The sequence below is a fragment of the Harpegnathos saltator genome, unplaced genomic scaffold (genome assembly GCF_003227715.2).
Source record: "Harpegnathos saltator strain DR-91 unplaced genomic scaffold, Hsal_v8.6 scaffold498, whole genome shotgun sequence".
NCBI lineage: Eukaryota > Metazoa > Arthropoda > Insecta > Hymenoptera > Formicidae > Harpegnathos > Harpegnathos saltator.
The window spans coordinates 544,863-572,298 of NW_020230313.1; the positions used below are offsets into that span (position 1 = coordinate 544,863).

General features: G+C 43.9%; 5 protein-coding genes across 11 annotated transcripts in view; 3 read left to right on the forward strand and 2 right to left on the reverse strand.

The window, feature by feature from the left end:
- Positions 1 to 2,280: 2,280 nt before the first annotated feature.
- Positions 2,281 to 5,822, reverse strand: Dok (docking protein homolog). 2 transcript variants are annotated; one of them, XM_025302528.1, is made up of 3 exons: positions 5,486 to 5,822; positions 4,579 to 4,752; positions 2,281 to 4,464 (listed from the first exon to the last, which is right to left on the reverse strand). In XM_025302528.1, the coding sequence occupies exons 2-3, from the start codon at positions 4,657 to 4,659 to the stop codon at positions 3,049 to 3,051; spliced, it is 1,497 nt and encodes a 498-aa protein (XP_025158313.1). In that variant the 5' UTR covers positions 4,660 to 4,752; positions 5,486 to 5,822; the 3' UTR covers positions 2,281 to 3,048. The 2 variants fall into 2 exon arrangements, with proteins under 2 accessions (XP_025158313.1, XP_011137088.1); XM_011138786.3 differs by having other exon boundaries at positions 2,282 to 4,464; positions 5,210 to 5,821.
- A 1,238-nt stretch (positions 5,823 to 7,060) lies between these two features.
- LOC112589406 (uncharacterized) lies at positions 7,061 to 7,704 on the forward strand. Its single transcript, XM_025302559.1, has 2 exons — positions 7,061 to 7,304; positions 7,400 to 7,704. The coding sequence occupies exons 1-2, from the start codon at positions 7,136 to 7,138 to the stop codon at positions 7,702 to 7,704; spliced, it is 474 nt and encodes a 157-aa protein (XP_025158344.1). The 5' UTR covers positions 7,061 to 7,135.
- A 50-nt stretch (positions 7,705 to 7,754) lies between these two features.
- LOC105181792 (ionotropic receptor 93a-like) lies at positions 7,755 to 14,787 on the forward strand. Its single transcript, XM_025302558.1, has 13 exons — positions 7,755 to 7,846; positions 8,245 to 8,394; positions 8,518 to 8,741; positions 9,213 to 9,377; positions 9,559 to 9,726; positions 10,500 to 10,733; positions 10,796 to 10,969; positions 11,202 to 11,420; positions 11,768 to 11,912; positions 12,183 to 12,534; positions 13,687 to 13,818; positions 14,111 to 14,268; positions 14,359 to 14,787. Exons 1-13 carry the CDS (start codon positions 7,759 to 7,761, stop codon positions 14,454 to 14,456), a joined length of 2,307 nt encoding a protein of 768 aa, XP_025158343.1. The 5' UTR covers positions 7,755 to 7,758; the 3' UTR covers positions 14,457 to 14,787.
- A 1,667-nt stretch (positions 14,788 to 16,454) lies between these two features.
- LOC105181833 (mucin-17) lies at positions 16,455 to 24,461 on the forward strand. 2 transcript variants are annotated; one of them, XM_019840760.2, is made up of 7 exons: positions 16,455 to 16,722; positions 17,164 to 17,450; positions 18,485 to 19,886; positions 20,116 to 20,324; positions 20,626 to 20,811; positions 21,270 to 21,483; positions 23,977 to 24,461. In XM_019840760.2, exons 1-7 carry the CDS (start codon positions 16,686 to 16,688, stop codon positions 24,114 to 24,116), a joined length of 2,475 nt encoding a protein of 824 aa, XP_019696319.1. In that variant the 5' UTR covers positions 16,455 to 16,685; the 3' UTR covers positions 24,117 to 24,461. The 2 variants fall into 2 exon arrangements, with proteins under 2 accessions (XP_019696319.1, XP_019696320.1); XM_019840761.2 differs by having other exon boundaries at positions 21,270 to 21,411.
- Positions 24,462 to 25,112: 651 nt separating this feature from the next.
- LOC105181793 (serine proteinase stubble) overlaps positions 25,113 to 27,436 on the reverse strand; it is a 36,342-nt gene continuing 34,018 nt past the window's right edge. For all 5 annotated transcript variants that reach the window (XM_025302526.1, XM_025302524.1, XM_025302525.1 and 2 more), the window contains 5 exons: positions 27,038 to 27,434; positions 26,243 to 26,871; positions 25,859 to 26,156; positions 25,647 to 25,772; positions 25,113 to 25,540 (listed from right to left, as the gene is read on the reverse strand). In XM_025302526.1, the coding sequence (XP_025158311.1) occupies positions 25,382 to 25,540; positions 25,647 to 25,772; positions 25,859 to 26,156; positions 26,243 to 26,871; positions 27,038 to 27,434 (1,609 nt within the window). In that variant the 3' untranslated portion in view covers positions 25,113 to 25,381. The remainder of the gene's footprint in view (positions 25,541 to 25,646; positions 25,773 to 25,858; positions 26,157 to 26,242; positions 26,872 to 27,037; positions 27,435 to 27,436) is intronic.

Sequence of the window (27,436 nt, forward strand, 5' to 3'; positions counted from 1 at the left end):
ACGCATAGCGTGTATCAATTTATCCGATACTCGAACCATTATTTACTTTGTTCATTTTAGTCGAGACTCGAATCTCTAGTACAGTTAAATTCAATGAAATTGTGTCATTTCCGTACCGTTTCTTTGCAGCTGACTGTACACACGATCTTGACATAACCGGCATAACCTGCATCGTTCATTGTTGTCTATAAAGACTGCGGAATTAGTATGATTTTAAATGAAGATATTAATACATGTTAGTTCTGCATTTATCTCGCTATTTTTGCTATATATCGGTTGATAATTAGTTATTCTAGTGGTGTCGAAGATATAAATTTAATATGTTTTGCATTCGACAAGTGTTACGTTATGGCACATGTTTAGCGTGTGCTCATTATTCTGTATACCATCGTTGTATTCCGAATATATGCAAACCAAATGGTATATTCGTATTCCGACACAGTCGTCTCGTTCATGAGGAAGCTAATGCTGATCGCAAGGAACTGGGTAAACTAGAGGGAAAAATGAAATTAATCTTTACATGTAAAAAATGCAGCACGAGGAATAGCAAACTAATATCAAAGTTGGCGTATAATAAAGGAGTAATAATAGTAAGGTGTGATGGTTGCATGAACAATCATCTCATCGCTGATAATCTAGGATGGTTTTCAGAGATAAATTCAAGAATAAATATTGAGAAAATTATGATGTTGAAGGGAGAAACTGTGAGAAAAATAATAAATGATGTAGATGGCTACTATGAAGCTATTGCAAAGGAAGAATTTAATGCAACACCTGGAAACTGTAATGCAAAAACAGAAGAATCTAAAGTACTCCATAAGGATTCTAATGCAAAAGCAAGAATAGAAGATTCCAACAATGATAAATGCTCTGTTAAAACTGAAGAAACTAAAGTAACAAAACAAAGCTGATATTGTACTTGAGATATATTTTAATCAAGAATATAAAAAGATATATACACACAGGTAAGAATATATGTATTTATAAGTATTTCATTATAAATTTATTATATACTTTGTGCATGTATATATATATATATGTATATATAACATACATATATATCTATATATAATACATATATATCTATATATAACAAACTTAATTATTAGATATAATCAAAAGTTTACATAAATCACTTTGATATTATAGGAGTATTAAAAAGCCTAATAATTATTTATATTCAGATACAAATACTATTGCAATATGTGATCAAAATATATATATTATAAGATGTTTTAATAAAATATAATACAGAAATCTTGTTTGCTCACTCAATGTTTTCGTGTTAAGATTTATAATCAGGAGTACATAAGAGATCACACATGTAAGTATTTACTTGTGTGAACTGTTTTACAATGTGTTGTGTCTATTGCATCTTTAAAAATTTGCTAAAAATATATCTTAACAATATCTGTTCTCCAAGAAATATTTTTATCGTGTATATTAAATTAAAAATATATTGCAGGATTCTCTTCAATCGACATTGTTCTTATTACTAATCATCTATATTATTTGGATAATCAATAACATCCCTATTGATGGCAGACCATTCATTTGGCACAAAGATACATTACTACAAAAATGGTTTATTACAATAAATTTTTCTTAGATTGATTACGGTATTTCTTTTATGTACAATTTTGCAATTGAGCTAATAAGGCACTTTTGTGAATAAAAAATATATAAAGAGTTATTGCTATATGCCATGTTGATATTTAATAATTTGTACAATGAATAATGGTGAATTTATAGTATTGCTTCACTGTAGATGTGTACGATTTACATTAATTACACACTAAATATGTAATTAATAATAAGAATAAAATGTAATTTAATTACTGTTTATAATACTACTTTGCATTATAATACTTCAATAAAGCAATTTTTAGGATACAATCCATATGATATTAAAAAATGTTTAGAGTGCAATCTGTTTATATCGATATTACGTACTGTTAGAATGTTTTGAAGTGTATAATGAATCTTCAAGTAATAAAACCAACATTGAGGCAACTGAGTTAAATTAAAAACATATATCCATTGTATATATGTAATAAATTGTGACAGCGCACATAATATAAAACAATTATAAGTTTATCCAATTGTGATGATCTGGGTTTGATCCAATCAAGATGATCTTAATATCATGTCTAATAAAGTATTCCTATATGCAGTTATTTACAAAATACATACATATACTTGTGTAGACTTGCGTTTACCTGTTTTTATAAAATTGAAATTTATAATCAATAATTATAATAATATATAGATTATCTATATCATAATAACAGTTTTTTTGCAGAATAATAAGAGCAGAAAAAATAGTAGTATAGTAGTAAATAGCACAATAATATGTATATATAGTTTTTAGTGGTAATGAAGTTACGATAATATATCTAACATGATAAATTTCTAAGTACACCAATATGTTTAAATATTAGTAGAAACTTAACATTCACGTGATGTAATATAAGTTTGGTGTCAATTAAGATATATATTTCTACAAGACACTTTAGAAGGCACATTTCTGTGAGTCAGTCAAATGTATATACTTATAAACAATCTATTAACCATTTTTGAGTTTTGTAAAGCAATTTTAATAAAAAAAACAACTATCGTGGATAAATGCGTTTGGAATTTCTTGTTTGTTGAAACTTTGCTAAAAATGTTATAATTTATTCATGTATCATTGATATGATTATTATTCATAACGGCAATTAATAAGGCTAGTGTTTATAAATAGATATAAAAAGCGAACAAGATCGCAGTACTGGACGATACGCGAAAGTTATCTCTGTGCCGTTTCTAATGTTTTCCGATATTTCGATAATCTTACCATACATATTCTTTAAAGCAAGAAATTTTTTTGTTATTCTAGCCACGCAGTGCAGACTAGCATATTTTCGTATTCCTATAATTCTTATAATTAATTACGAAAACGGTAGAAGAAAATATCTCCAGAATATAAAACCGAATGATATTTCAGTTTTAATACTTCTGCATTGGCACTCACGCACGTGTGTGTGTGTGTGTGCGCGCGCGCGCGTTTTACACCCTTTTTGGTTTCGATACAATTGCATATTCGCTGTTATTAAAAACTTTGTGCTGTGGGCCACTTGTGGTATTACCGACAGAAGTGTTCTCAGGCAGATCTGTCTTCTTCCTGATAATACCATATCCTTGATGACTGTCGTCAGCTAGTCTAACAGCAGACATGTCCTCAACGATATCGTAATTAGACCACGCCGGATTAACGAGATTGCAATTGGCGTTCTCTCCGTGAGAGACATTGGAATGTATGTTTTGCGAGGAGTTTGTATTATATTTGTACTTGTGATTGTGTTTCGACGTGGATCCAAAATGTTCTAATTTGTCGTAGTCCGACTCCTCTGCTTTCGCGAGATTTTGCATCGCTGATGGCGTAACGATCTCTTTGCTCTTGCACGAATTTGGGAATGATGCGATGGGCATCATGACCTCGTACTGGAAATCGTCGTTGTCGTTTTCCTTGTCTCTCTCAATGGGCAAACTCGAATTCACCCTCTCCGTATGGTGCACGCTATCAATACCGTGCGTTTTCCAAGCGTCATTCCTAATCTCTACCAAATCGTACGAGTGTCTCTCGTCATCTTCGTACGAGACGCTATCGATGGCTTTGTGAGACAATTCCGGCGAATTAGCTTGACTTAATGTTCTATACTCTCCGCATGTGGGTAAATCCAGAAATTCCGTGTCGAGATTCTTCTTCTCTAACAGATTACCGAAAACGTACTTTCGCGGTGGTTTGGCGGGTTTAGACTTGTTTATCGATCTGGTCGACGAGGTAGTGGAATCTACGCTCGATGACGAACTCGTTTGCTTCTGGGAATTTTGCGGAGAGGAGAAATCTATGTCGATCAAATTGCTAGAATTGTTCGGCGAGGGAGGTAAGGCCGCTCTAGAGCCGGGCTCCATAGACAAAGCTGCGTGGTATTGAGCGTCGTTGCAATCTATGCTCGGGTTATTCTCCTCGTTCAGTAACTTTTTCATAGATCTCATTTTAGAGTACATGCATCGGAAGATCTCCTGTTGACTGCCGTGTTCCAAACGGAAGGAGCCTTCGCCGGACTCGCACTTTCTCCCAGCTTCGAAGATGAACTTTCCATCCCTGTATCCGTATCTCCTGATATACCTGTATGGCCATGTAAATAAAACAATATCTCCGTCCATCAATTTCATATCGACCGCAGCAATCACTAACGTATAATTTCTTGTCTCCAGTCCGCAGCGCTTAGACGCGTCCGTTTCTACGACTTTAACGGAAAATACACCTTCCCCACTCGTGCAATACAGATCGTTGTTTTCTTCTATCGTTTGATTCGACACACTGTCCTTGAAAGCGACCAACTGGAATGCTGTGATCCACTGAGTCATCTCCATTTCTGAGTAACAGCCGAAATAATGTACTCCTGATTTAGTTACCACCTGTGTAAGACAAACTCGACGATTAAATCATTTTCAAAGATAATGACAGTAATAAGGCAAATATAAACGGAGATGTAAAAAAAAAAAAGAAGCAAGAAGAGAACAGATACGTACGGTAAAGACGTGTGACTGATTGCTAGGAGCAATTTTTATACAAGCGTCTAGGGTGATGATACGTGGGGAGTGAGATTGCATTATTGCTTCCTCTTGATTATCATAGATTTCCACACGTTTGATACCATAATTACTTGTCCTGAAAAGCTGGCAGAATCTCTTGTGCCATGTTTTCTGGAAACAAACATACATGGAGATCGAGTAACATTCAGAAATTCCTTCGACTAATTGGACTGTCAAATTTGTATTTACATACAAGTAGAAGTATGTTCTTTTGAAACTGCCCTGTGATGTAAATAATGGCTGATGATATAAAAAATTTACACACAACGCTGTATCTATACATGATACAAATTTTTCCCTCAAAAATATTTCAAAGACTGCTTGAAAAATCGTCAGATGCAAGTAAAAAATACTACACAATTCATATGTCGTGCGTGTACACATGTTGTCGGAGATTGAGCGGCATAACGGAAGAGGGAACGAAGGAGTGTGTAAAAAAAAAGAAAAAAAAACAAGAGGGAGAAGGAGGAGGCGGAGAGGATGGGCCGTTCGCAGATGATGCGTTGTCCCGTTATCGCGTATCGCGACAACTTAGTGCATCCTGAGTTATCTCCCATGCAAAACCAACCTTGAGTTGGCCTAGCATTCCCTGCGGCGGCAGCAGGAGAATCCCTTGCATCAGAGGCTCCTCGGGCTCCATTGCGGCCGATTAAACATCGGCGATGTCGCGAAGTCGCTCTTCGTGCTCGCAGAGGCTCGTCGAACCTATCGTCTTTGTTCTCGCGGCCGTTGTCTCACAGGGAAGGGAGAGAAAAAGAAAGAGAGAGAGAGAGAGAGAGAGAAAAAGAAAGAACAGACAATTCTCGCACTTTCACTCGGACTTTTCGTCGGCCGTGCCGTCTACCTCGCTTCCTGGCTCTCTCGTACGCTCCGGGTCCCGTAACGTGTTGTCTCACTCGTGCGTGATCTGACAGCCGAGTCTACTACAGCCGAGACGGTATTCAGCCCATGGTAACGTAGAACGCTTGACATTTCACGAGGACACGAGGCCGCGGATGAACGCGCGCGCGCACTAGCCGCCGCGAATGCAAACGAGAGCGGTACGGGACGCGAGATGGACGCGATGTAGGCACGTACGCTTTATATGCTCTTCCACATCAAACTCGTGCATAGTTACACGACTCCGATGCGCATCGACACGTTCACAGCCGACCGTCTCGCACTGCCTCTCCGGACACTGCCAGTGCGATAGCGAGCTGCATACGCACACGCACGATGTCGTTCGAATCGCGCCGCGCCGCGCCGAGCCGAGCCGAGCTGCGCCTCAACCACTAATCATGTTAGCGGCGCTTTGAAATTCTCATGGAAATTTATTCATTATTGATTCGTTATTAATTCATTATATCACGTTATTAAATGTCACATTGATTATTTGTCAATGTTATGTATATATCGGTGGGATAATGTAATCTCGTTATTAAATTCGTCGTATCGCTGTTGTTGCATCGTAGGAAAGCACAGACGTTCCGCTTCTTCGCGACAAGTGTTTATCACGTATGTCAAGTGACTTCGGCAATGAATATTCATTCTTCTTTAGATATCGCAGTATATATATATATATATATATATATCTCCAAGTTTCCAGAATTAAAATTTAATTAATTGCTGGTTACTCTGATTCCGGAGAAACGAATCCAACTTTTGATCTTGTTAATCGTGCCTTCTTAATCTCTGCTTCGTGATGTTGCACCTCTTTTGAAATTATTTTCCAAAGTGGAGATTGATTTTCGACTTTCCGCGAGGAAAAGCCTCTCTCTCTCTCTCTCTCTCTCTCTCTCTCTCACTCGACTTTCGGAGTCCCTCTCGTTTTTATTTTTCATTTACGGTATGCACGGATTTACGGCGAAAGGGTAATGTCCTTATCGCATGTTAAGTCGGACGGAGAGAAGTGGTAGACCGCAAACACATTTGTAACTTTTCCGTTCCGTCTTCGCTTTCCGTCATGAGATATCGAATAATTATAGCAACATAATGAAACGTACAAGTATAAGAAAAAAATAAGCCCAAAGTCAAGTGGCTTACGTGACGTTTCATTCGCTGCACTTTATATGTTTCACAATAGTGAATATAATTTTTAATATAATAATAATAATAATTGCTGTTGTATAATATTATATTAACGTTACGACGAATGAAATAAAATGATTACTATAAATATCGCGAGAACTTTTGAATTTGATCGACATGAAGTAGAAAATTGAAAACACTGACTCGTTCGAGAAGGACGAATTTCGAATTGACCGCAGACTAACAATAAAAGTGTCATATTTTAGCGTTTTGCAATAATTTCTCGACCTGACCATGGTTTTGCTCATCTAGGCCAATGATTCATTCTATTCAAGTTCCGATGAGATTCGATCGTTCCTGATAAGTTATTGAAAGATCGACCTTTCCCTCAATTCGTGAGAATCGCAACGCGCTCAGTCTGCGATTGCGTTTCGACCGAGCTTTGACCAAGTTCCGGTTAATGCGACAATAATGAATCAGCCAAGTAATGAACTCATTCATCATTAAGCAATGTCCTCCCTTATATATCGACCGGTCCGCGCGTCGTGTTTCAATACGACCGGACATGATTTCCGTCCTCTTTCTCGCGTGGATCCTGAATTTCGGTAATGCCTTCAATGAATTCCCGTCGCTCATGTCTGCCAACGCCTCGATGGGTACGGACAAATTCGCGATCATTACATTTTTACAACGTTGAAGTGATCTCAACGCTGCAACGACGTAATAATAAAGAACACATTTTTTGAATCAGCGGTTGTCATCGATAAGAGCTTCTTCGACAAGAAACACGAGTATATCGACGTCACGAAGAGGATTCACGAATACATCACGAACATCGCGAGGGAGGAGATGCATATGGGTGATATAAATGTGCGCGTCTTTCGTAATGCAAAAATTAATAATCTTCGAGGTAAGAACAATGCGCCAGGTCGACCTTTAAATATTGTCACACCGTTTACCGTTACACAGCACCATCCCTATCACCATCGTCGTCTGTCACATTTATACGTCGTGTACTTAGAATATATTCAGAATATCGCGTGTCAGTTAATGTAATTGAAGCGAAATAATATTTCTTTTTGGACGTCCGACGCGCGTAAAGATTTCACGATGCTGTTATCGGTGACAACGTGCCAACAAACGTGGAGTCTGCACGAAGCTGCGAACAAAGAAGACCTCGTGCATTTAGCAATAACAGGTACATATACGAAGAGATATCCAATAAAGAGACAAACAAAAAGCAGATTTAGAAGTCCTCATTTTCTATTCGTCGAGGCGAGTGCGGAGTCGTTGCTCCAAATGATGCAATTATAATCCTGTGATCATCATAGTAGCGACCAAAGTGTTACTTACAAATATCGTTATCTATTGCCGCTTTGTTATCTGTTGCCATTCGCGAGATCGCGTTGCGTCAGTGTGATACATCTCAACTGTTTCGAGATAGACAAGCGTGTGTGTAGCGAAAAAAAATGTAAGATCGTATTTTCTTGAAGTAAGAAATTCCCAATAGATAAGTCAAGATTTAATTTGACTGCTTCGTCCTTTCTCCATTTCCATCTTGACATGAGTATTTTTGACAGTATATTTATTTTGAAGAGCAAGATTGCCCGCGATTTCCGGACACGGATGGTGTGAGCATTCCTTTAGTAGTGGCGGGCCAGGAGCTGTCTCAGATTTTCTACGATCTAAGATCTTACGACGTCTTGAATTGGAACAATATCAACATATTGCACGACGACACATTTGGTGACTCAATTTAATCCCGCATTTTATAATCGTTCATTTCTCTTTCCTAGCTTTCACATCTTCTCTCCTGAATTTGCTTTCGCTCGTCTTCCTTAGGAAACGGAATTATATTATGAATTGCAGATAGAGATACGATCAGCAGAGTCACTAAGGCTGTATCGACCCCTTTGCCGAACAAGAAATTCAACATGGTCTCTAGATCGTTGTTCGCTTTCAAACATGCCAATTCTGAACGTAGCAAGAAATACTACATAAAAGAGATTCTTGAGAAATTTCACGTGGATCAATTGGGGAAATGCTTTCTCGTGATCGTCACTACAGACGTAGCTTTCGATGTGATGGAAGTTGTAAGGAATACATCCCGATAAGTTTTGCTCGCTATTCAAACGCACTTGTGCGGAAGATGTATTAAGCGTTGAACAGTACAGTAAAGATGAAGTAATTGTCCGCAATTTTTCATAGGAAACTCGCCTGAGATACAAAACTTTGCCTTGTTTCTAAAATACAAAGTTCCTTTAAATGCAAAATTTTAATCAACGGATTGACTGCGGAGGACTGCAGGATCCAAAATGAAGATAAATTTTAAGAATGTTCTTAGAGTAAGAGAATTTAAAGACGAACTCTGAAAATTTAAGCAAACGTAAAGATTCGAAAATTTTTAATCTCCTCTGAAATGAGTCTTGTAAATTGATTATAAACTTCCCTTTTACTCTGCATTGCCTTCGCTTCGAGTTCAAGTGCTTTCTTACATTTTATTTGCTTTTTAACATTTTTGAAGTATTTAATATGTGTGTGTGTGTGTGTGTATGTTCTTCAAGGCAAGAGATTTGAATATGGTCCAGCCTGATAGTCAATGGTTGTACGTAATCGCCGACAGTATGGTACGAAATGCTACGAATATTACCAGTTTCACCGAGTACTTGTCGGAAGGTGCAAATGTGGCTTTCGCTTATAACTCGACTGACAACGACACGTATTGCGATGTAACTGTTCCTTGTTTAACTACGCGCAGATTTTAATCTCCTGAGAGACACTCTCACGATTTCAATGATTGTATCGTTGCATTTTTTTCGCAAAGGAAAAAACCTATTATACTTATGCACCTCTCTTTTCTCTTCGTTGTGTGTTTTTTTTGGGAAAAAGATCGAGTGAGTTGTCTTTCAGGCCAAACTGCTGTGCCGTGTCCAGGAGTTAATTGGAAGCTTGGCTAACGCTTTAAAATTGTCGCTGATGATCGAGATTGAGTTGTACAATCGTGTGAGCGAAGAGGAGTTTGAATTCATTCGACTGAACAAACGCGAGAGGCGTCGGGAGATACTCAAAAACATCCAAGTTTGTATCTTTGTGTATTTGCATTTTAATCGGTAGTGCAAAAGTGATGACTAGTGTAACTTAACTAAGCAACCTCTTCAAAAATTACAAAGGTGCAAACTTTTCGAGAAAGATCGGGTTTGCATTAGAGATGTGCGAATCAAGAATTTTTATGTCGAATCGAATCGAATCGAATCTATGAAATTTCATTCGAATTCGAATCGAATCGAATCATTAAAAAATTTAACATGACTATTAAACATGCACATAATGATGGAAGGTTTTAATATGAAAGGGGACATTGATATTGTAATATCATCTTAAAGTAAAATATGTATATTTAAATATTTAAAGTAATTTATAATTAAGTTATTAATTATAAGTTAAGTTAATTACAAGTTAAGGGTTCAAACATACAGGCCCAGATGTCTCGTTTTGTACTTGATGCATGCAAATATAATGCACGCTAATATATTTGATTCGTAATTGAATCTTCGATTCGAAATTTTCGAATTACTCGGATTCGAATCATAGGGATTCAGATTCGAATAGTTCGCACATCTCTAGTTTGCATATATTTTCGATGACAATTCGTGTCTGTTTCAACGGTCATGCTTGTTGTCCAGTGCATGACTGTGCGGTGTTATACGTTATAATGTATATTGTATCGCACAAGAGATCCTGATCTCACCCGAAAAGTCGGCTCGAAACTCACCGAGTATCGCGTTTTACTGTCGCTATCGAGGTTCCTTTTTTGACGGAAGCTGTACACGCGCGACAACTATTTCCGGCAGATAAAGCTTACCGACGATACTTTCGCTTCGGGCGGCGGTTGCGGCAAGTGCTTGTTTTGGCGATTCGCCTCGGCCATAACGTGGGGCAATTTTTTTCTTCGTGGCAAAAATATTGCGCACCTGATAGATTCGGGGATGTGGATTCCCAGTCTCGGCGCGAATCTGACCGATGTCATCTTCCCGCACATTTCTCACGGATTCCGAGGGATCAGTTTGCCAGTCGCCACGTACCACGTACGTAAAATGTGCGCTCTTCTCTGTGTGAGTCACACGAAGGGTCAGTCGCGTCCTTGCAGAATCCACCGTGGCAGAGCATCTCGCTGACGAACTCCGGGGAAAAGGAATACGGCGGTCTGATCTTCGATGTCATCAAATATTTAGGCAAAAAATTAAACTTCACATACACCGTACTCAGCCCGACGAGCAATCGGACTGTAAAATTCACGCAAAACGAGACTCAAGCCGACGTGGTAAGACGTATATACGACAATGTTTTATTAAGTACTAAACATCAGTACGATGGATGTTACATTTGCTAACTTTAACTTCGTCGTGCAAACAGAAGATGCTCTCTCCTTCTCGCTCGCTCCTCTGTCTGTAATAATGCATTTGTTGTATTTAGATTAGATTAGAAGTAAATTATACCTGTATATGTACTTTTGACGCGACCTTAAACTATAAAATGCTTCGAACGTCCAAAAGGTGTTAACGTCAAACACAAGGAAAATTCCGATGGAAATAATGGACATGATTCACACGAAGAAGGTCCTTCTCGCAGCCTGCGCCTACACCGTGAATGACCGCGGAAGAGGGAAGATCAATTTCACCATACCGATTTTTATTCAGACGTATAGCTTCTTGACCGCAAAGCCTAACCAACTTTCTAGAGCGCTGTTGTTTACGGCGCCCTTCGCCAAAGAGGTAATTTACACACACGTCCCGTGACGATTATCATTACACTTTCGGTGTGATTGAAGGGCCCAGTGAACAAAAAACGTAACGAAATGAAATGTAAAGTCTGAAACGGCGAGAGAGATCGGACGAAGAGGTGACATTTTCGAACAGTGATCGTCAGCATAAAAATAGGTGGAAATTGACTCGGTATTGAATTTATCAGACGGCATATTTCATTATCAACTGTTCCCTCTCTCCTTCTCTCTTCCTCTCTTCCTTTCTCTTTCTCCCCTCAATGTTTGATCTATTTCACGTGAGATGTATTTCACGCGTTTGTACATGCATGCCTTCAAGCGGGCTAGTTTTGCTTCCAGACGTGGGCCTGCCTGGCAGCATCCATTATTATAATGGGCCCGATCTTGTACCTGATTCACAAGTACAGTCCAGGCACGAAGACGTCAGGGCTCAACTCGTCCTGGCAATGCGTATGGTATGTCTACGGAGCTCTACTTCAACAAGGTAGCATCTTTCGTTTTTGACATCGCTACATTTAGTTTCCACGAGTTTATTTGAAAGTCACCGGGTTGTCTCTTTCAATAATAAAACGCTTTGCTACTATGGAACAGTTTTGCCCTTCATCTTCATTGGTTGCCTTTGGTTTTCGTCAAGAGAAACTTGGCTCATTCTGTGCTCATTCTCCTCTTGTTGATGCATATTTAGGAGAATTATACGAGAGAAATGCTGCATTTCTCGCGGGAAAACTGCAAGGTCGTATGCGCATGATTTTAGGAGGAATGTACTTACCCCGTTGCGATAGCGCGCGCTTGCTGGTCGGCGTCTGGTGGTTGGTCGTTATGGTCTTGGTAGCGACTTACTCCGGAAGTTTGGTCGCATTTCTGACATTCCCGAATATGGACGTTGCCATTCTGACAGTGGACGACCTTATCGCTCATAAAGGCAGAGTAACCTGGGGCTTTCCCAATGGCAGCTTTTTGGAGGAGTACCTGAAAAATGCAGAGGAAGAGAAATATCATATCATGTGGGAACGCTCCGAAATTTACAATTCGACACAGGAGGTGGAAGTGATCGAAAAGGTGAAGACGGGCAAGCACGTGTTAATCGACTGGAGGAGCACTTTGAGGTAATCTCACGATGTGCACGCAGCGGGCCATTTAAACGAGAACAGCCTGCTATCCCCTCTATCATTTACGAATATGTATGAGAAGAAAATGTCGAAAAGAGAGAGAGAGAGAGAGAGAGAGAGAGAGAGAGAGAGAGAAAGAGAGAGAGAGAGAGAGAGAGAGGCAACGATACTCGGATACTAGAATAAACACAGTTTTTCATCCAGCACTGTGTGACGTTCTCTTAACCCTTTCACTGTTAGTGGAAAGTCCCTGGACTTCCCACCTTTTCTCGATTCAATTTTGCGTTGTAAATCACATAATTTTGAAAAACTAATCGGGGATTTGAGTTTTCCAGATAACTGAATAGTCGTTCAACGTACTCGTAAATAGGTTTTTATACCAAATTATTCATTTGTAATTATTTATAACAAATCAAAGTGGAAAAAAAATGCTTTTTTTCTTTTAGGGAAAAATCGATTCCCCGGAGAATATTGAACGTAGAGGTCTGAAATTTTCGCATCGAAATATTTTTCTGATGTTGTACAAAAACATATATTTTTTTCAATATTTTTTTGCAGGTTAGATTTCTTTTTACAAAAAAATATTTCTACAAAAGCGGCTGAAATTTGATTTCTCTGCACTTTTTAGCTCCATTTTCCTAGTTTTTTCATTCTGTATCTCAAATCTCAAACTTTCATTTCACTCTAAAATGAATAATGTTTAACCTCTGGCAAGCATAAATATGCAATATTGAACATTTTCCCACATAAATTCCGCCATTTTGAATTCGGTAAATCCGACTTCAGATTCGTAATCAGCGATCCGAAAAATCCATACACCATCGGTAATAATTGGAATTTTCATTAATTTTGTACATCATGATCGCCATATTGAGTCCGCCATTTTGAATTTTGCAAATCTGACTTTAGATTCGTAATCAGCGACCCAAAAAACGTCCCAAAACAGGACTACCAAATATTTTAATAATTTTCTCAAGGGAAGTTAATTCAAAGCAGTGAAAGGGTGTAAAAAAATCGTACCACGTACTTCCGTAAGGAAGAGAGATATTCAGGCTCATTCTCATTTCGATGTTTCGTCACGTATATATCGTCATAGCACGAATTAGCTCGGCCGGCAAAAATGACGATAATGACATATCGCCCGAGCAGGTTCTTGATGAGAAACGACCTGTTATCAACCGGCGGATGTTCCTTTTCTCTGAGCACCGATGAATTTATGGACGAGCCCATAGCGATGATCATCTCGCAAGATAGCCCCTATACGAAAATTATCAACGCAGAGTAAGAGTCAATTATTGCTCGGCGCGCACAATTGGTTTGTGTAAGGAACAAAAGCAGAAGAGCAGTTCATGATATTCTTAATTCCCCGGAACGTCATTATTCCAACACATTTTTATCATCGTGCGTACATCGCTCCGTTCGGTCACTTTGCGACCGAACGGAGCGATGTAATCTCGATAATATACTAATCTTGCGTCAATAAATATCGCGACGACGCGAGGAGTTTGATCGCCACTGTAACTCTTTCGCGCTTTCGTCCTGCTGTTTTGCAAGAATCAACTTCGTCATCCAGGTTACATCGCATGCACGAGTCCGGATTGATGACCAAGTGGATAACGGAGCAAATACCGATGAAAGACAAATGCTCGGACAGTTCCGGCAAGCAAGGCGTGGATGAGCGCAAAGTAAACGTGTTGGACATGCAGGGCATCTTTTTCGTGCTTTTCATGGGTAACGTTTTTGCGAGGGATAAATCGTCCGAGAAATAATAATACCTCGCCTTACCGGCGAGGATCCTCCTCATGCTTTTGCTTCTTCCAGGCGTAGTTGGGTCCATATTTCTCCTGTGCTGCGAGTTCTACTGGCACCGACGCCAAATAACGAGGCGAAGCAAGCTAATTCAGCCTTTCCTCTCTTGAGTTCAGGATTCAGGATCAAGACACACACACGCACACACACAGATCGGACACGTTGCCGCCTGAAACAAACGCGTCGTTAGCAAAAGTTCTGCCTATGCAATTATAGTAGATTTTATTATCGCTTATCCGCTGTTATTTATTGAAGAGGACCGCTCCGTTATAAACGCAGCGATTCCCCGGCTACGTTTAACGACGCTTTAATTAGAGGCCTGTGTGATATGTATTTCCTTCATCTTGAAGCCTATTCTTTTGTAATGGATAGGATCATTCATTGTATACCGGCGAGACAACTACTCTGAACATTTCAGACGGCTCCTTTATTCACCCGAAAGAACCGCACAAGCTTGGACAAAGCTCGAGGCAAAGCCGACACAGGATCAATTATAAAGATAATATACTTTCCTGGCTCTCTGAATGTTTCCCCTGAAATACTAGAAATAAAATTCGATTCTCTCATTACGAGTGCGAGTGTGATGCATTACGGTGCCGCCGTTACGCCTGCGTTGGCTCTAATTTCACGTACGTACAGATTACGTGTTATCAGACGTACAGACACGCTTACCGCGGTCGACTCTGCGCAGGCGAGACTAAAAGCCCCCAAAAAATGAGCCGGTCGGCTCATTATTACCGTAACTACGTCCAATTGATAGCTTCAACTTGTATCGCTCACGAACGGATGTCGATATAGTTCAGTGCTCGCTCGAGCAAATCGAACATCAATCATCATCATTAGCCTGTCGCAAAATCGTTCCGCGCGCGTTTCAGATGCGCTCGGTGAATGACACTGTGTGTATCGTCGAGGAAGCCAGAGGATAGTATACGCGGCCGAGCCGATCGAACGGGCTCTGCCCGTGTATACACGGTATATCGGTAATAATCGGTTCCGCGGCGAGAACAGAGCGCAATGGCACGGAACAGGACGAGAGCGAGAAGAGAGAGATGCGGGTACACGGATTTTCTGCCGGCGTAATGGTGCACTTCGCGCGGCTCATTGTTGCACAGTGGCGGTGTTATCCTGGATTTTGCATGTAGCAACCGTCCGTGGCGAAGTCGTCGTCGTCGTCGTCGTCGTCATCGTCGTCATCGTCATCGGAGGCAGCGGAGACGACGGAGATGGCGGTGGTGGTGGCGGAGGTGACGCCGCGCGGTAAAAGTCGCCGCGGAATTACGTAACGCTTTATTCGCGGAGATCCTCCCGCTCGGATCAGTCGAAAGCGCAACATCTTCTCTTCACTGCGGTGCGCCTCTTCCTCCGCAGCTCCTGGCTCCGCTACTACCGTTATCGAGCGCGATATCCGCATTTCTTCGGATAACATTTGTGTTCTGTTCCGGGGAATAACCCGCGACGGGCGGACGGGCGCGTCGAAGAACGGCGCGCGCGTGGAATGCCGTTTTTCCGTTGAGAATATTCGCGCTACGCTGCACTCTGGTCCATCGCGAAATTCGACCGGGGACCTGATGTGTCTCTCACCTTCGTATACCTTCTTGCGTACTGTCGTACAAGATAATGCAAGAATACATCCTCGTCTCTTCTCGAAATTCAGGGCGCACGCTACGACGAATCTGTTATCATTGTCGCACAGCGATTGCATAAACGAAAGAGCGACTCGCCCGCTCAGAGATTCAGCTCGCGCCACTCTTTCTTCGCGTTTAACGTTAAATACCCGCCAACAACACCCGCAAGCAAGGCGCGTGCAACGACTAGTTTGGAAATTCCCGGGCCTGACCGGCGAATGCCCGCTAAGAAAATGCGATCGCGCTAAGGCGCGAGACACGCGCGAGGCAGCCAACACGCTCTCTCTCTCTCTCTCTCGCTCTCTCTCTCTCTCTCTCTCTCTCTCTCTCTCTCTCTCTCATGCTCGGCGGTGTTCGGGAGTGAAATTATGCAAAAATCTCGGGGAAGAGAGGAATTGACTGGCGGCCGGGGGAGGGAAGCTATGTGCGCGATTTAACGGGGATTACGACCTTAGCACTTAAGAAGTTGCGGTAGTAATCGGCGGGCTTCGAAGCGGGCCTCCAGCGGGCCTCCAGCGGGCGCCTCGGACGGGCCTTGAGCGGGTCTTAATCAAACCTCGGCGGCGAGCTGCCGGCCTAGCGCGTTCCAACGTGAGCCAGTTCCGACGTAGAGCGCGAACGACTAAGGCTAATCCTAATAGAACCGGCTAGATCGCGTCCCGGACTCCGGCTCGGCGCAACGATCGGACAGCGAGGAAGCAGCGACCGGAAACGATGGGCAAGCCGTTGCACTGGATCGTGGTACTGCAGCGTACGTAAGGCCGTTTCGATTACTTTGCGACATACCGCGGTGTTTTAGTATTGGTCCAATCAGATCACGGTCGGTCAGGCTGGGCTAGCTTGAAAATTGAATTGCCTTCCTTTGCCGTTGCCGGGCAACATTTCACGCAGCGTATTTGTTTTCACGACGAAAATGCGGTTAAACGAGGTTAACAGACGAACAGGAGGTGCTGTTCTCTCCGGAATTTTCCTTCATTATGGATCGCACAAAGAGGGAGTCCCGCCGCGGTGGCAGGATTAAAAGGAGACCGCGTTAAAGTCCAAGAGGAGAAAGTTGAAGGTCGCCGCCGGTCGGACCTCCAGGCAGGCTTCAATTCGCAGACGAATTTAACGACTCGTTAACGAGAAGGTCCAGAGAAGGTCCCGGCATGTCTTGATCTTGAAGGTTCACCGATGCTGTATGTTGCAGCAGTGTCGTCCGCGTTCGCTTATACGTACGAGCCTTGGTATCGCGGGGATACGAGGCGTCCGGTCGACTTGATCACCGACGTCATCAACGATCTCGGGGTGAAGATTCTCCAGCGATATTCCAGTCATGGGAACGTGGCGTTCTCCCCCACGGGGGTTGCCTTCGTGTTGGCGGCGCTCTACGAAGGGTCCGCTGGTAGAGGAAGCCAGCAGATCGTCGACGCCATGGGATTACCAGCCGACCGGGACGTCACGAGGATCGGCTTCAGGGATATTCATCGACGATTGAGAGTAAGATCCCGAATAAACGAACGTTTAAGGCATCCTACAGGAATACCTTACCGGAAGACCTTAGTCCTTAGTCTTCGGACTTAAGGGGACTGGAGAGTCAGAAACTGCTGAAAAATCGTGCTTGTTTTTCATAATATTTTGTGACGAACCGAATAAATGTGCAAGAATGAAAATTTTAGATATATTTATACAACATCTGAAGAGTAGAGAAATTTTGTTTATTAACAAATACTCACAATAGATATATATACGATATATAGATAGTTGAAATATACTCTCCTGTTTTTTCAAGTTGTCGTTTTTGCGTTTTAATATCTCGGCTCTCGATGGTCCGATATTATTGTCCGGTGAACCACTAGAAAAAGAAATCGAACAAAATTAACGAAATGGCAGCTATTATTAGGAAAAAATCCACATTTTTCCGTTCCTTTACAATAAAAAAATTAATATCTCGAAATGAAATATTTTCGCGTAATTGTCCATGGTTCATCCGAGAGCCGGATGAACAAAAATATTATTGCTTTAAAATTTCAAATCGATACGAAGCTCAGTTTCGGAGAAATCGGTGCAAAAAGTTGAACAATAGAATTTCGAGAGAAACGCGTTTAAAATTTAAGTGGACGTACATTTATATGAATATTTGTTAATAAACAAAATTTTCCTACTCTTCATATGTTGCGTAAATATATGTAAAATTTTCATTCTTGCACATTTATTCAGTTCGTCAAATAAAATATTATCGAAAACCGGCACGATTTTTCAATAATCTGACCTTCCAGTCCCCTTAATCTTTAGACGACTGTTGGTTGTCCCGAAGAACACAACTCCCTCCTGTACCTTTGCCGCGTGTCACTCTTCTCATGCGAATTTAACGTTACTCGCGAGTCGTAACGATCGCGAACGTAAACGACCTTGGTCCTACCTGCCGAAAGAATCCGCGACTGTTGTTGTAGATTTCGATGAGGGTGCAGAGAGGTAGGATGCTGTGCGAGTAATCAATTGTTGCATTCACAAGTTGACGTGTTAATTTCAAGAGCTACCTGAACGCCGACGGATTTCTGGGTGGGCTGACGCTAAGTCGGGAGAACACCAGGCTCCGGCCCGAATACGAGGACATTCTGAGGTTTTACGGCTTCGATCTGTCGAGCATTGAACAAGAGGCGAACGTAACCGTTAGCGTGGAGGACAGGTCGACTACGACCGAGCTGCCGGCCGAGACGACGAGCGCCGGGAGTGCGACGGACACGACGACGTCAGCGGTCACGGGTGCCGTCGCGACGCTCTCTTCTTCGGTCGCTGCTGCGGAGACGACGCTCGCCCCGTCGACCGCAGCGGCAACCGTCGCCAACGTGCCAACGACACCGCCTCCGGGCGCACCTATCGCGAGTTCTCCAACCGCTGTCGTTCCCGACGAAGGAGGTGCCCAGCCACCTCCGTCCGCTGCTACGGGCAGCGTCGCGACTCCACCTAGTATGACTACGACTACACCGCTAAACATCGGGCAGACCTCGACGTCCATGGACAGCCAAGCTAGCGCGAGCACGGTGACCATGGTCGTGGTCGCCGGCAGTCAGACACCCCCGATGCCAACAACAGTATACGCCGGCGATATCGCGACGGACGTGCCGACGATGAGCACTCAAGCACCGCCGGCCAGCGCGGCTACGACGCGGCTGATGAGTGCCGATACTGAGGTTCCTTCTACGTTCGGTACGAGCACCGCCGAGTCGACGCCGGTCGTAACGAACGCGAGCAGCTCGGACTCGTCGACTGTAGAGACGAGGACCGAAGCGACGACAGCTGGCGCTGGTGCGATTGTCGCCGACACGACGGCCGCGAACGCGACCGTTACCGGCGAGATCTCGGATACCGCTACCTCGAATTCTTCGGCCACCGTGACACCGATAACTCCAGATACCGCGAGCGTGACTATCCCGAATCCCGTCACTGGGACGATGATGGCTAACAGCATTGTCCCGCAACAGAACGCCGAGCCGACAAGCACGAGTGGTCCGGCCGGGGATACCTCGGGAGTGACTATTACTACGATCGGTTTAACGACGGCGTCGATGACCGATGCCGATGCCGATGGTACCACGGCACCGATCAGCCCCGAGGGAAGCCCAGAAACGACGACGACGATGATATCACCTGTCGCAGCGAGCAACGGGACTCTGAACGATCTCGCCGGGAATTCGGATAATTCCGCAATCGCGACATCCACGTCGATTGGTAATCAAACGGTCGCGCCTTCTCCCACGGGTGAGAACACCGTCGCGATGGGTCGAAGGAGGAAATCAATTGAGGTCGAAGTCACCGAATTGAAATCGAAGATGGAGGATATAACGAGCGACAGTACCGTTAAAGATGAATCGACGCGCGATAATCGCAAACGCAGAACGAGAAGTCCGCGCGGATATTTTTCCAGTTATCCAGGTATGAACGATTATCGGCTATCTTTCTCTGATGATGCGTCTATGATGTGTGCTCGACGAATCTCGAATCACGTCGAATGCACGGGGTAAATATTTGCTGTTGCCCGGGAGGAAGCATTCGGAAGCATTTGACGAAATTATCACTTGTGAGCGCAATTATCAGTCAGAGTCAAAGAGAGTTTTCCCATAAAAGCGCCGGATCGGTGGGGTTCGCACTTGTTGTTTTTCAGACGAAGGCATCTGGATGCAGGACTTAGACATCTGGAAATCCTACAGCACAATGAGCCCGAGGGAATCCCCCGAAGATTCGACGTCGGAAATAACGTTTCTGGTGAACGGTTGCGACGCTTATTCGGTGTCAGGCTCCAGATACACCGCCGTGCTGCCTTTCGCGTACTTCCCGTCGTTGCAGGCTGTCGCGCTCGAGTTTCCTCTGGACGTAAGTCTAACCGAACGAAAATGATTCGGCGCGTCGCGATCTGCCTGGGATCCGAAACCAGGACTGTCTTCGATTTAGTGCTCGAACTTTTGCAATCGCGTCGTCTGAAGTCGGGAGACATGATATTTCAGCCAGCCGGAGTCAGATTTTGGGCGCGATCACAGTCGCTTCAAAAGTTAAAAGTTGCAAGGGGGAATTAAAAGTTTGAATTAAATTTAATTGAAAAAATACCTGCGAATTGCCGCGCGGCGAGACAACTGAGCGACACGCAACAATCCTTGTTGTTCTCTTAATATTCGAGGATCCGCGATACAATATCATACTCCTAATGCCGACGGACAGAACGGACACGCATCGTCTGGCGAGAGATCTCAGCGGGAAGTCGTTGAGATTGTTGAGGAAGCGATTACAACCTACTTGGGTCAGGGCCACCATACCTTCGTTCATGTTACGCGGTTTTGTCACACTGACGTCATTTTTACAGAGGGTAAGTGTAGCCAACGTACTCCGCCGATGTCGTGTTACAGACGTTGGACGCGTCGCGTCGTCACGACCGACGAATCACGCGCGCAGCAGCCTGTGTAGCTTTTACACTTTTTCACTTCCTTCTTTCCGCTTCGAAGATTTCCAGGCAAATCACGCCTCTTGCTAGGAGTTGCGGAAGAATTCCAGAGAATTTTGTCTGCGATATTGTCGGAAAACGTCATCTCTGAGCAAAATTTTTAACACCACACGCATCTTCATTTTATTATTTTTAAAATATTCTCCCAGAGAGGATATATTTTGTTCACAAAAGGAAGACATTTTTGGTGAGTTAAGAAACGTTGAGATTGAGGAAAAAAAATAACGTCAAGATAGAGAGATGCGCGCGTCAATATTTGTCGCAACTCATACGCCCATCTTCGTACGCTCGCTTCTTGCGTTCTTTCGTTCTTTCCTTCACAGTTGGGAATTCTGGACGTATTCGAGCCAAGGGTGGCCGATTTATCACCCATGACAGCCGATCTCGGCGTATACGCCAGGGACGTGCAGCAGAGTATAGGGGTCAATATAAGGAATTATATGAAACCTGACCGAACGCATTCTCGTGAGTCGTCTAATGTCGAACCTCCCTCGATCGTTCCACCTCGAAGGGACTATTATCGATATCGATCTCCAGGTTCTTTTACTCTATTATGCTTTTAATGCACTATCGCACTCCTCTTTTCAATTACCCGGCGGTAACGGTAATCGCTTCCATCGCTCCCTAATATGTACGTCCTCGACTTAAAAGCGCAATTAGTATAATTCCGTACACAGCGCTACGCTTGTGTGTGCTCGCTTTATTTTTCCCCAGCTAAATGCTCAATTTTTTCTCGCTTTTTGCCGCTTATGAATCGCTTCCTCTTGCTTGCAAATAAAATAGGTGTGGCACTGTCATTAAGCATGAGCCGGGCGTCCGTCTATCAATCGAGCTGACGTGTTCAGACAGCGTCTGAAATTACCTGCTACTCTTGGTCTACCTGGAAACGTCCCGGGTGTTCAAATAATCGAACATTAAACTCGCTCACAGGCGAGCGCGCGACCCGCGGCTCTCTGTCTGACTCGCCGGAGAGGAAACAAGCGGAAAAGCGGAGCGACGCCTCGGAGTCGCTGTAGAATCGCGTCGGAGATAATGTTCGGAGAAATAATTACGTTGACGCAATATCCGGACGCATTAGCCGGAGTGAAATTGCGATGTCACGCGCACGGCTCGAGAGCTCTCCAGAAACGTGCGCATTATTTGTAAACCGTTCCTCTACGTGCCCGACGACGGCCGTTACTATTGGCGCCTACCTGGCCCGTACCTGCTTTCCTTCCTCCACGTTGCATTCCTCTTCTCTCTTCTCCGCTATCACTCGGAATCCACCTCCCGCCGCTCCTCCTTCTCTCGTGTTCCGCTAGATCGTTATTGCTTAATGCTGTTGTTAACAGCAGCACGCAAGCACCCACTTCGCAGCGCTTTGAAGCGCCGTCGAAAACGTTCCTGCGTCTCCGCAATTATACGCGAAAACGTTTCCTATTCTTATTTACGATTGAGACATTGCCAAAGAGAGACGCGGTCGTTAGACAAGCTACTCTCTGTACTCGTCTGTACTTGTACTGTATCGAGTATCGAATGTTATTTTTTGAAAGAGTCATATATTACGATAATAATTGGAATTTCTCGGCACACGTTTCGAAGGAAACAGAAGAAGAAGAAGAAGAGATGACAATACAGAGCTAAGAGTATGTCTTTTCGAAAATACACATTTTTCGTTCGAAAGATTTAAATTTCAAATTGTAGAATATATCGTTGAAAATTGTGACGCGGTGCGATTAACGCCAATATGCCATAACGTACACAAGTTCGAGCTGTTAGTTCGTAACTGGGCAAAATCTATTTTCTCGCCAATGAGCAAGACTATCGATTACCGTCGGGAATATTCTCAGTATTGTTGTTCAGTTCACTGAATTTAATTGCTGATATCCTGCTTGAGCCCGCGAAGGAAGTCAATAAAAAGACCTTGCGCCATCTCTTTTTACATTCACCGAGGATTTCTGAATCGCTGTGGCGTTACAAACGTTTCCGAGAAATTTTTCCTTTGCACTACTTTTTACCTGGCGCACCCCCTTCTCTCAAATAAAGTGGTGTACAACAATACGGCAAAATTCGGTAAGAGAAAATTCGGGCGAGAGAACTGTCGGTTCAATTTACACGAAAAGTGTGACACGATAATCTGATCTTTGTCGTATATTATATCTTAGCGGCGCGTTAAAAAAATAATAATAGCATTGATAGATTAAAAAAAGAAAAAGAAAAAAGAAAAAAGAAAAAACGAGAAAATAGCAGAGTCATATGTAAAATACCGTTCGATTGATATCTCTCAACTTGATTAATGAAATTATTCGTTTTACGTATAGTTGGAAGAGGCAATTACTTTGGAAAAATGGAATAATCTTTTCACCGTACCGAATATTGTTATTTTCTTTTTTCTTGTGGACTCGCTGTGATAATGATACCGAATCTCGTAGCGCTTGTTCTCGAACAAAAAGTTTTGTCATCTCGGTGAAAGGAAGAGTGTGCTGCTTTGTCTGACAATAAGAGTTAATGGTCCGAAGATCTAAGAGTCTAAAAATCAGCAAACAGAGAACACACCGATCGATCGTTTCGAAATGTTTAATCTTTCTTTTTCAAATTAATGAAACTAACCACATTAACCGTACGTTAACGTTCATACCTCTTGGATGATGATCTCTCGTACCACTTCAGGCATCTCCTTAATTCCTCCGCACCGTGTGTGGTAGAACAACACGAGAAATAGACACTTCGTGTTACGCATGGCTGAAAGGCTGCATCGGCTAAACGTGCCGATGAAAAAAGATACTTGTAACTAAATGACTCTCCTATACTTAACAGGAAATTTTCTGCGGAGAAATTTTCTTATGCCGAACATGTGCCGATGCGGCTCTGATGTGTGCATGTGTGTTTGGTTATTCCAGTATCTTCCGTTGTGTGTAGAACATAACGTACTCTGGGATAAGCGCAACACTTATAAAAGAAAAAGAACAAAGAAAAGAAATAAATTCAGAATGATGATTCGTGGTGGAAATAGCCAGGCTGTTCTGTAAGATGGACACGAATCTTTTTCAGGAAACGGTCTGTTCGAGAGAGCTGGGCCGGTGCCTTTCACGGCTATGCATCCTTTCCTTTACTTCATCGTCGATACCGAGACTTCGGTGAGTCTAATCGCCGGTCGAGTGGACGACCCGCTCAATTCGAGAATACTGTAGGGACGTGTATCTACGGTTTGCGCTTGAAAGTTTTTAAATAAACACTCGTTTATTTGGCGATACTTATAAATAGTTCTATACTTTATAATGTAGACTCCTCTCTCTTTCTCGCACGCAACTATTATCGAACATACGCAATTAACATAACGTGCTCTGTACAAAATTCCTATATTTGTAAATAAAGAAATATAAAGATAAGAAAGAGAGGCAGTGTGTAACCTGAAGTGTGCAGGATTGAGCATTTGGAAGAACGTTCCGAGTTACTTCACGCCACAGAGCGAGCAAGGGCAAGAATTTTAACGCACCTTGACTAATTGACGGAGATGAGAAAGCAGGCAGGTGTTTATCATGCGTTTGCTGCAAAAATTATGAAAATTACAAAATTATGGTGATTACAAAGGTTCAGACGTATCTCTTGCGATTCTTCTCAGTTTCTTCCTCGACGATTCTTCGACCAGCGTGTCAATTTGTCCTCGAGTCCTGTAACGAGCCCGCAATATCGTCTGACTTGGAAATTGGTCTCTCAACAAGAATACGAGTTAGTTTTGTAGCTATTGCTGGTGGATTCACTCGATGCTTTGCGCCGGAAAAGCGCAAGTGTGTCGCAACGTTCGTGTTCGGAGTAAAGTGACAACAATGGTAACGACGTACCCTTTAGTCTATCGGTCATACTCCTTCGATCTCTTTATTACAACTCAGACTTCCTTCGGTTACCTAACTATTAACTTAATCTAGCAAATATATTATTTCCTTATTTATAGATTTATATATAAATACAGTTCAGTGTGCTGTTACAATGCACACGGGATTTCGCATACGTCGCTCTGGAACGACTATCTGATAATTTGACGATGATGAGCGGACGAGGTTTTCTCTCTCTCTCTCTCTCTCTCTCTCTCTCTCTCTCTCTCTCTCTCTCTCTCTCTCTTTCTCTCTCTCTCCCCCTCTCTCTCTCCCTCTCTCTCTCTCTCTCTCTCTCTCTCTCTCTCTCTCTCTCTCTCTCCAGTGCGAAATATATCTGTGTGTGTGTGTGTGTATGTATGTGTATGACCACGCGGTTACTTCGCGAGCGGCAGTGTAGATGCAAATAAATAAATGCAAATGATACAGTAAGACGCGCTCACATTTACGATCAGAGGCAGTAGGATGACGTCTTTTGACGTTCACGTGCCGTTCACGTGCCGACACATAGCGAATCGCTTACTTGCGCATGCGAATGAACTTCGCCAGATTTCCCCACTGTTCTACGGTCTAGGTAGAGCAGATCAGGTGACATTCTTCAAGATCCACGGTACGAACTTGGAGATCCGCGTGCAGACACCAGGCAGGTTGGCCTCCGCGCATCCGATACCCCAGGAAATGATGCCAGCGAGGAAGTATCTGCCGTCTTTCCCGCGAACCTGAAGAGGACCACCGGAGTCGCCCTGCGGAACACCGGAGAAACATCAGAGACTCCCAAGCGCTTCCCAACGGAAGTTGGTTTCCGCGCGCAGCAGTGAGCGCGATTCCTATCCTGTTTGCACGCCATACCTGGCACGAGTCTTGCCCACCAGTCTCATAACCGGCACAGAGGAAGATATCCGGTATGAACTCGTGCCTGCCAGCCCTCAAGAACATCGATTTGCACCTGTCGTTACTCACTATCGGCACGGAGACCTGGCGGAGTCGAGAGATCGATCGTACAAGCAAGCGTCGAGCGTGGGCGATTCAACAACAACAGACTGTCCAAGCTGTGCAATTACCTCTTGCAATACCGAGGGCAGCGTGCCGCCCTCGCTCAGCCTTCCCCAGCCGGTAACCGTTGCGTTCTCGCCGATGAGGAGGTCGTCCGTGGCCGGCAGGCAGATGGGCGAGATGTGCGCCGCGAAGGTCAAGGAACTTTCGAGCCGCACCAGCGCCAAATCGTACTCGTACGTGAAGAAGTTGTACTTGGGGTGCACGACTTTCTTGGCGATGCCGCGCTCCACGAAGGGCAGCCGCTCCTGCACCGACGAGAAGTCGTACTCGCCGACTCGTATCCGGATTTGCGACGTCAGCAAGCTGCGCAAGAAGGGCAAGAGGACAAGGATGTTTGGAACGGTCTACCTCGTCCACCTCCACCGAGAAGAATGCAAGCGGAGACTCACTCGTCGACGCAATGACCCGCCGTGGCGATCCAATTCTCGTTGAGCACCGCGCCGCCGCATCGGTGGGTGCTCGAGAAACCGAAGAAGGAGGTGCGGCGCACGGACACTTGCCAAGGCCACCGGCCGAACGGCGCGTCCTTACCGCCGACGATCCTCGTTTCCGGCCGAGGAAATAACGGCGGCACGCCGCACTGCATGCCCTTGCTCTCGTCAGCGGCCGCGACTGTCATCACCGAACCTGTTTTCTCGCTCGCCGCCGCCGCCGGTGCTTCGGCACCGGTGCTTGATGATGATGATCCTTGGGTCGTGGTGGCGACGCTCGCGGTGTTCGCGCTGGTCGTAGTCGTCGTCATTGTTGCCATCGCGGTCATCGGGTTGGCTGTGCTGCTGCTGCTGCTGCTGCTGCTGCTGCTGCTGCCGCTGCCGCTGCCGCTGCCGCTGCTGCTCGGGGCGGTGGTACTGGTGGTGGTGATGGTGGTGGTGGTGGTGGTGGTGGTCGAGGACGTCAATGTGGAAGACGCGGTACTGAGCGTTGTGGTTTTCTTCGTCGGCCGCGGCCTAGTTGACGTCTCCAAGTGGGACGTCGTTATGTAGTGCGCCGAGCCCAGAGGTTTCTGGTACTCGGTACTCTAAAACAGAAGGAGAAACGTGCTAATGCGGAAAGCCAGCCTATTAACATCATTGCTTTCACGTGAGGTGATGAAGCTTGGACGGTTTCTCTGAGACGAAGATATCCAGGAGATTTATTACATAAATGTCTATGTTCAAAGGAGGCAAGTGTCAATGTGAACGTACCTGCAACGACTCGGTCGGCTTGAAGCTCGGTCGTAGCGGGAAGTTCTCGGGGCCGTTCTGAAGAAGACCAGGATTGTCCGTCCAATGTGGTTTCAAGGACGGTCTAGGTGGTGTCCAGCTGTTCGACCAGAAATGAGAGCTCGTACTTGAAGGCGGTACTCTTACGGTCTCTGATGCAGTGATCGTGGTTATCGGTTTCGATGACGATGACGATGAGGACGGCGATGAAGAGAAGGAGAACAGCGTCGACGAAGACGATAACGACGATGATGACGATGATGACGAAGGCAAAGAGAACGACGATGACGATGACGACGGTAACGGTTTCTGCTTGGTGACGAAGGCAGGTTCTGTAGTCACTTGCCAATGGGAGGTCTGTGGTATGGATCCGGCTGCGCT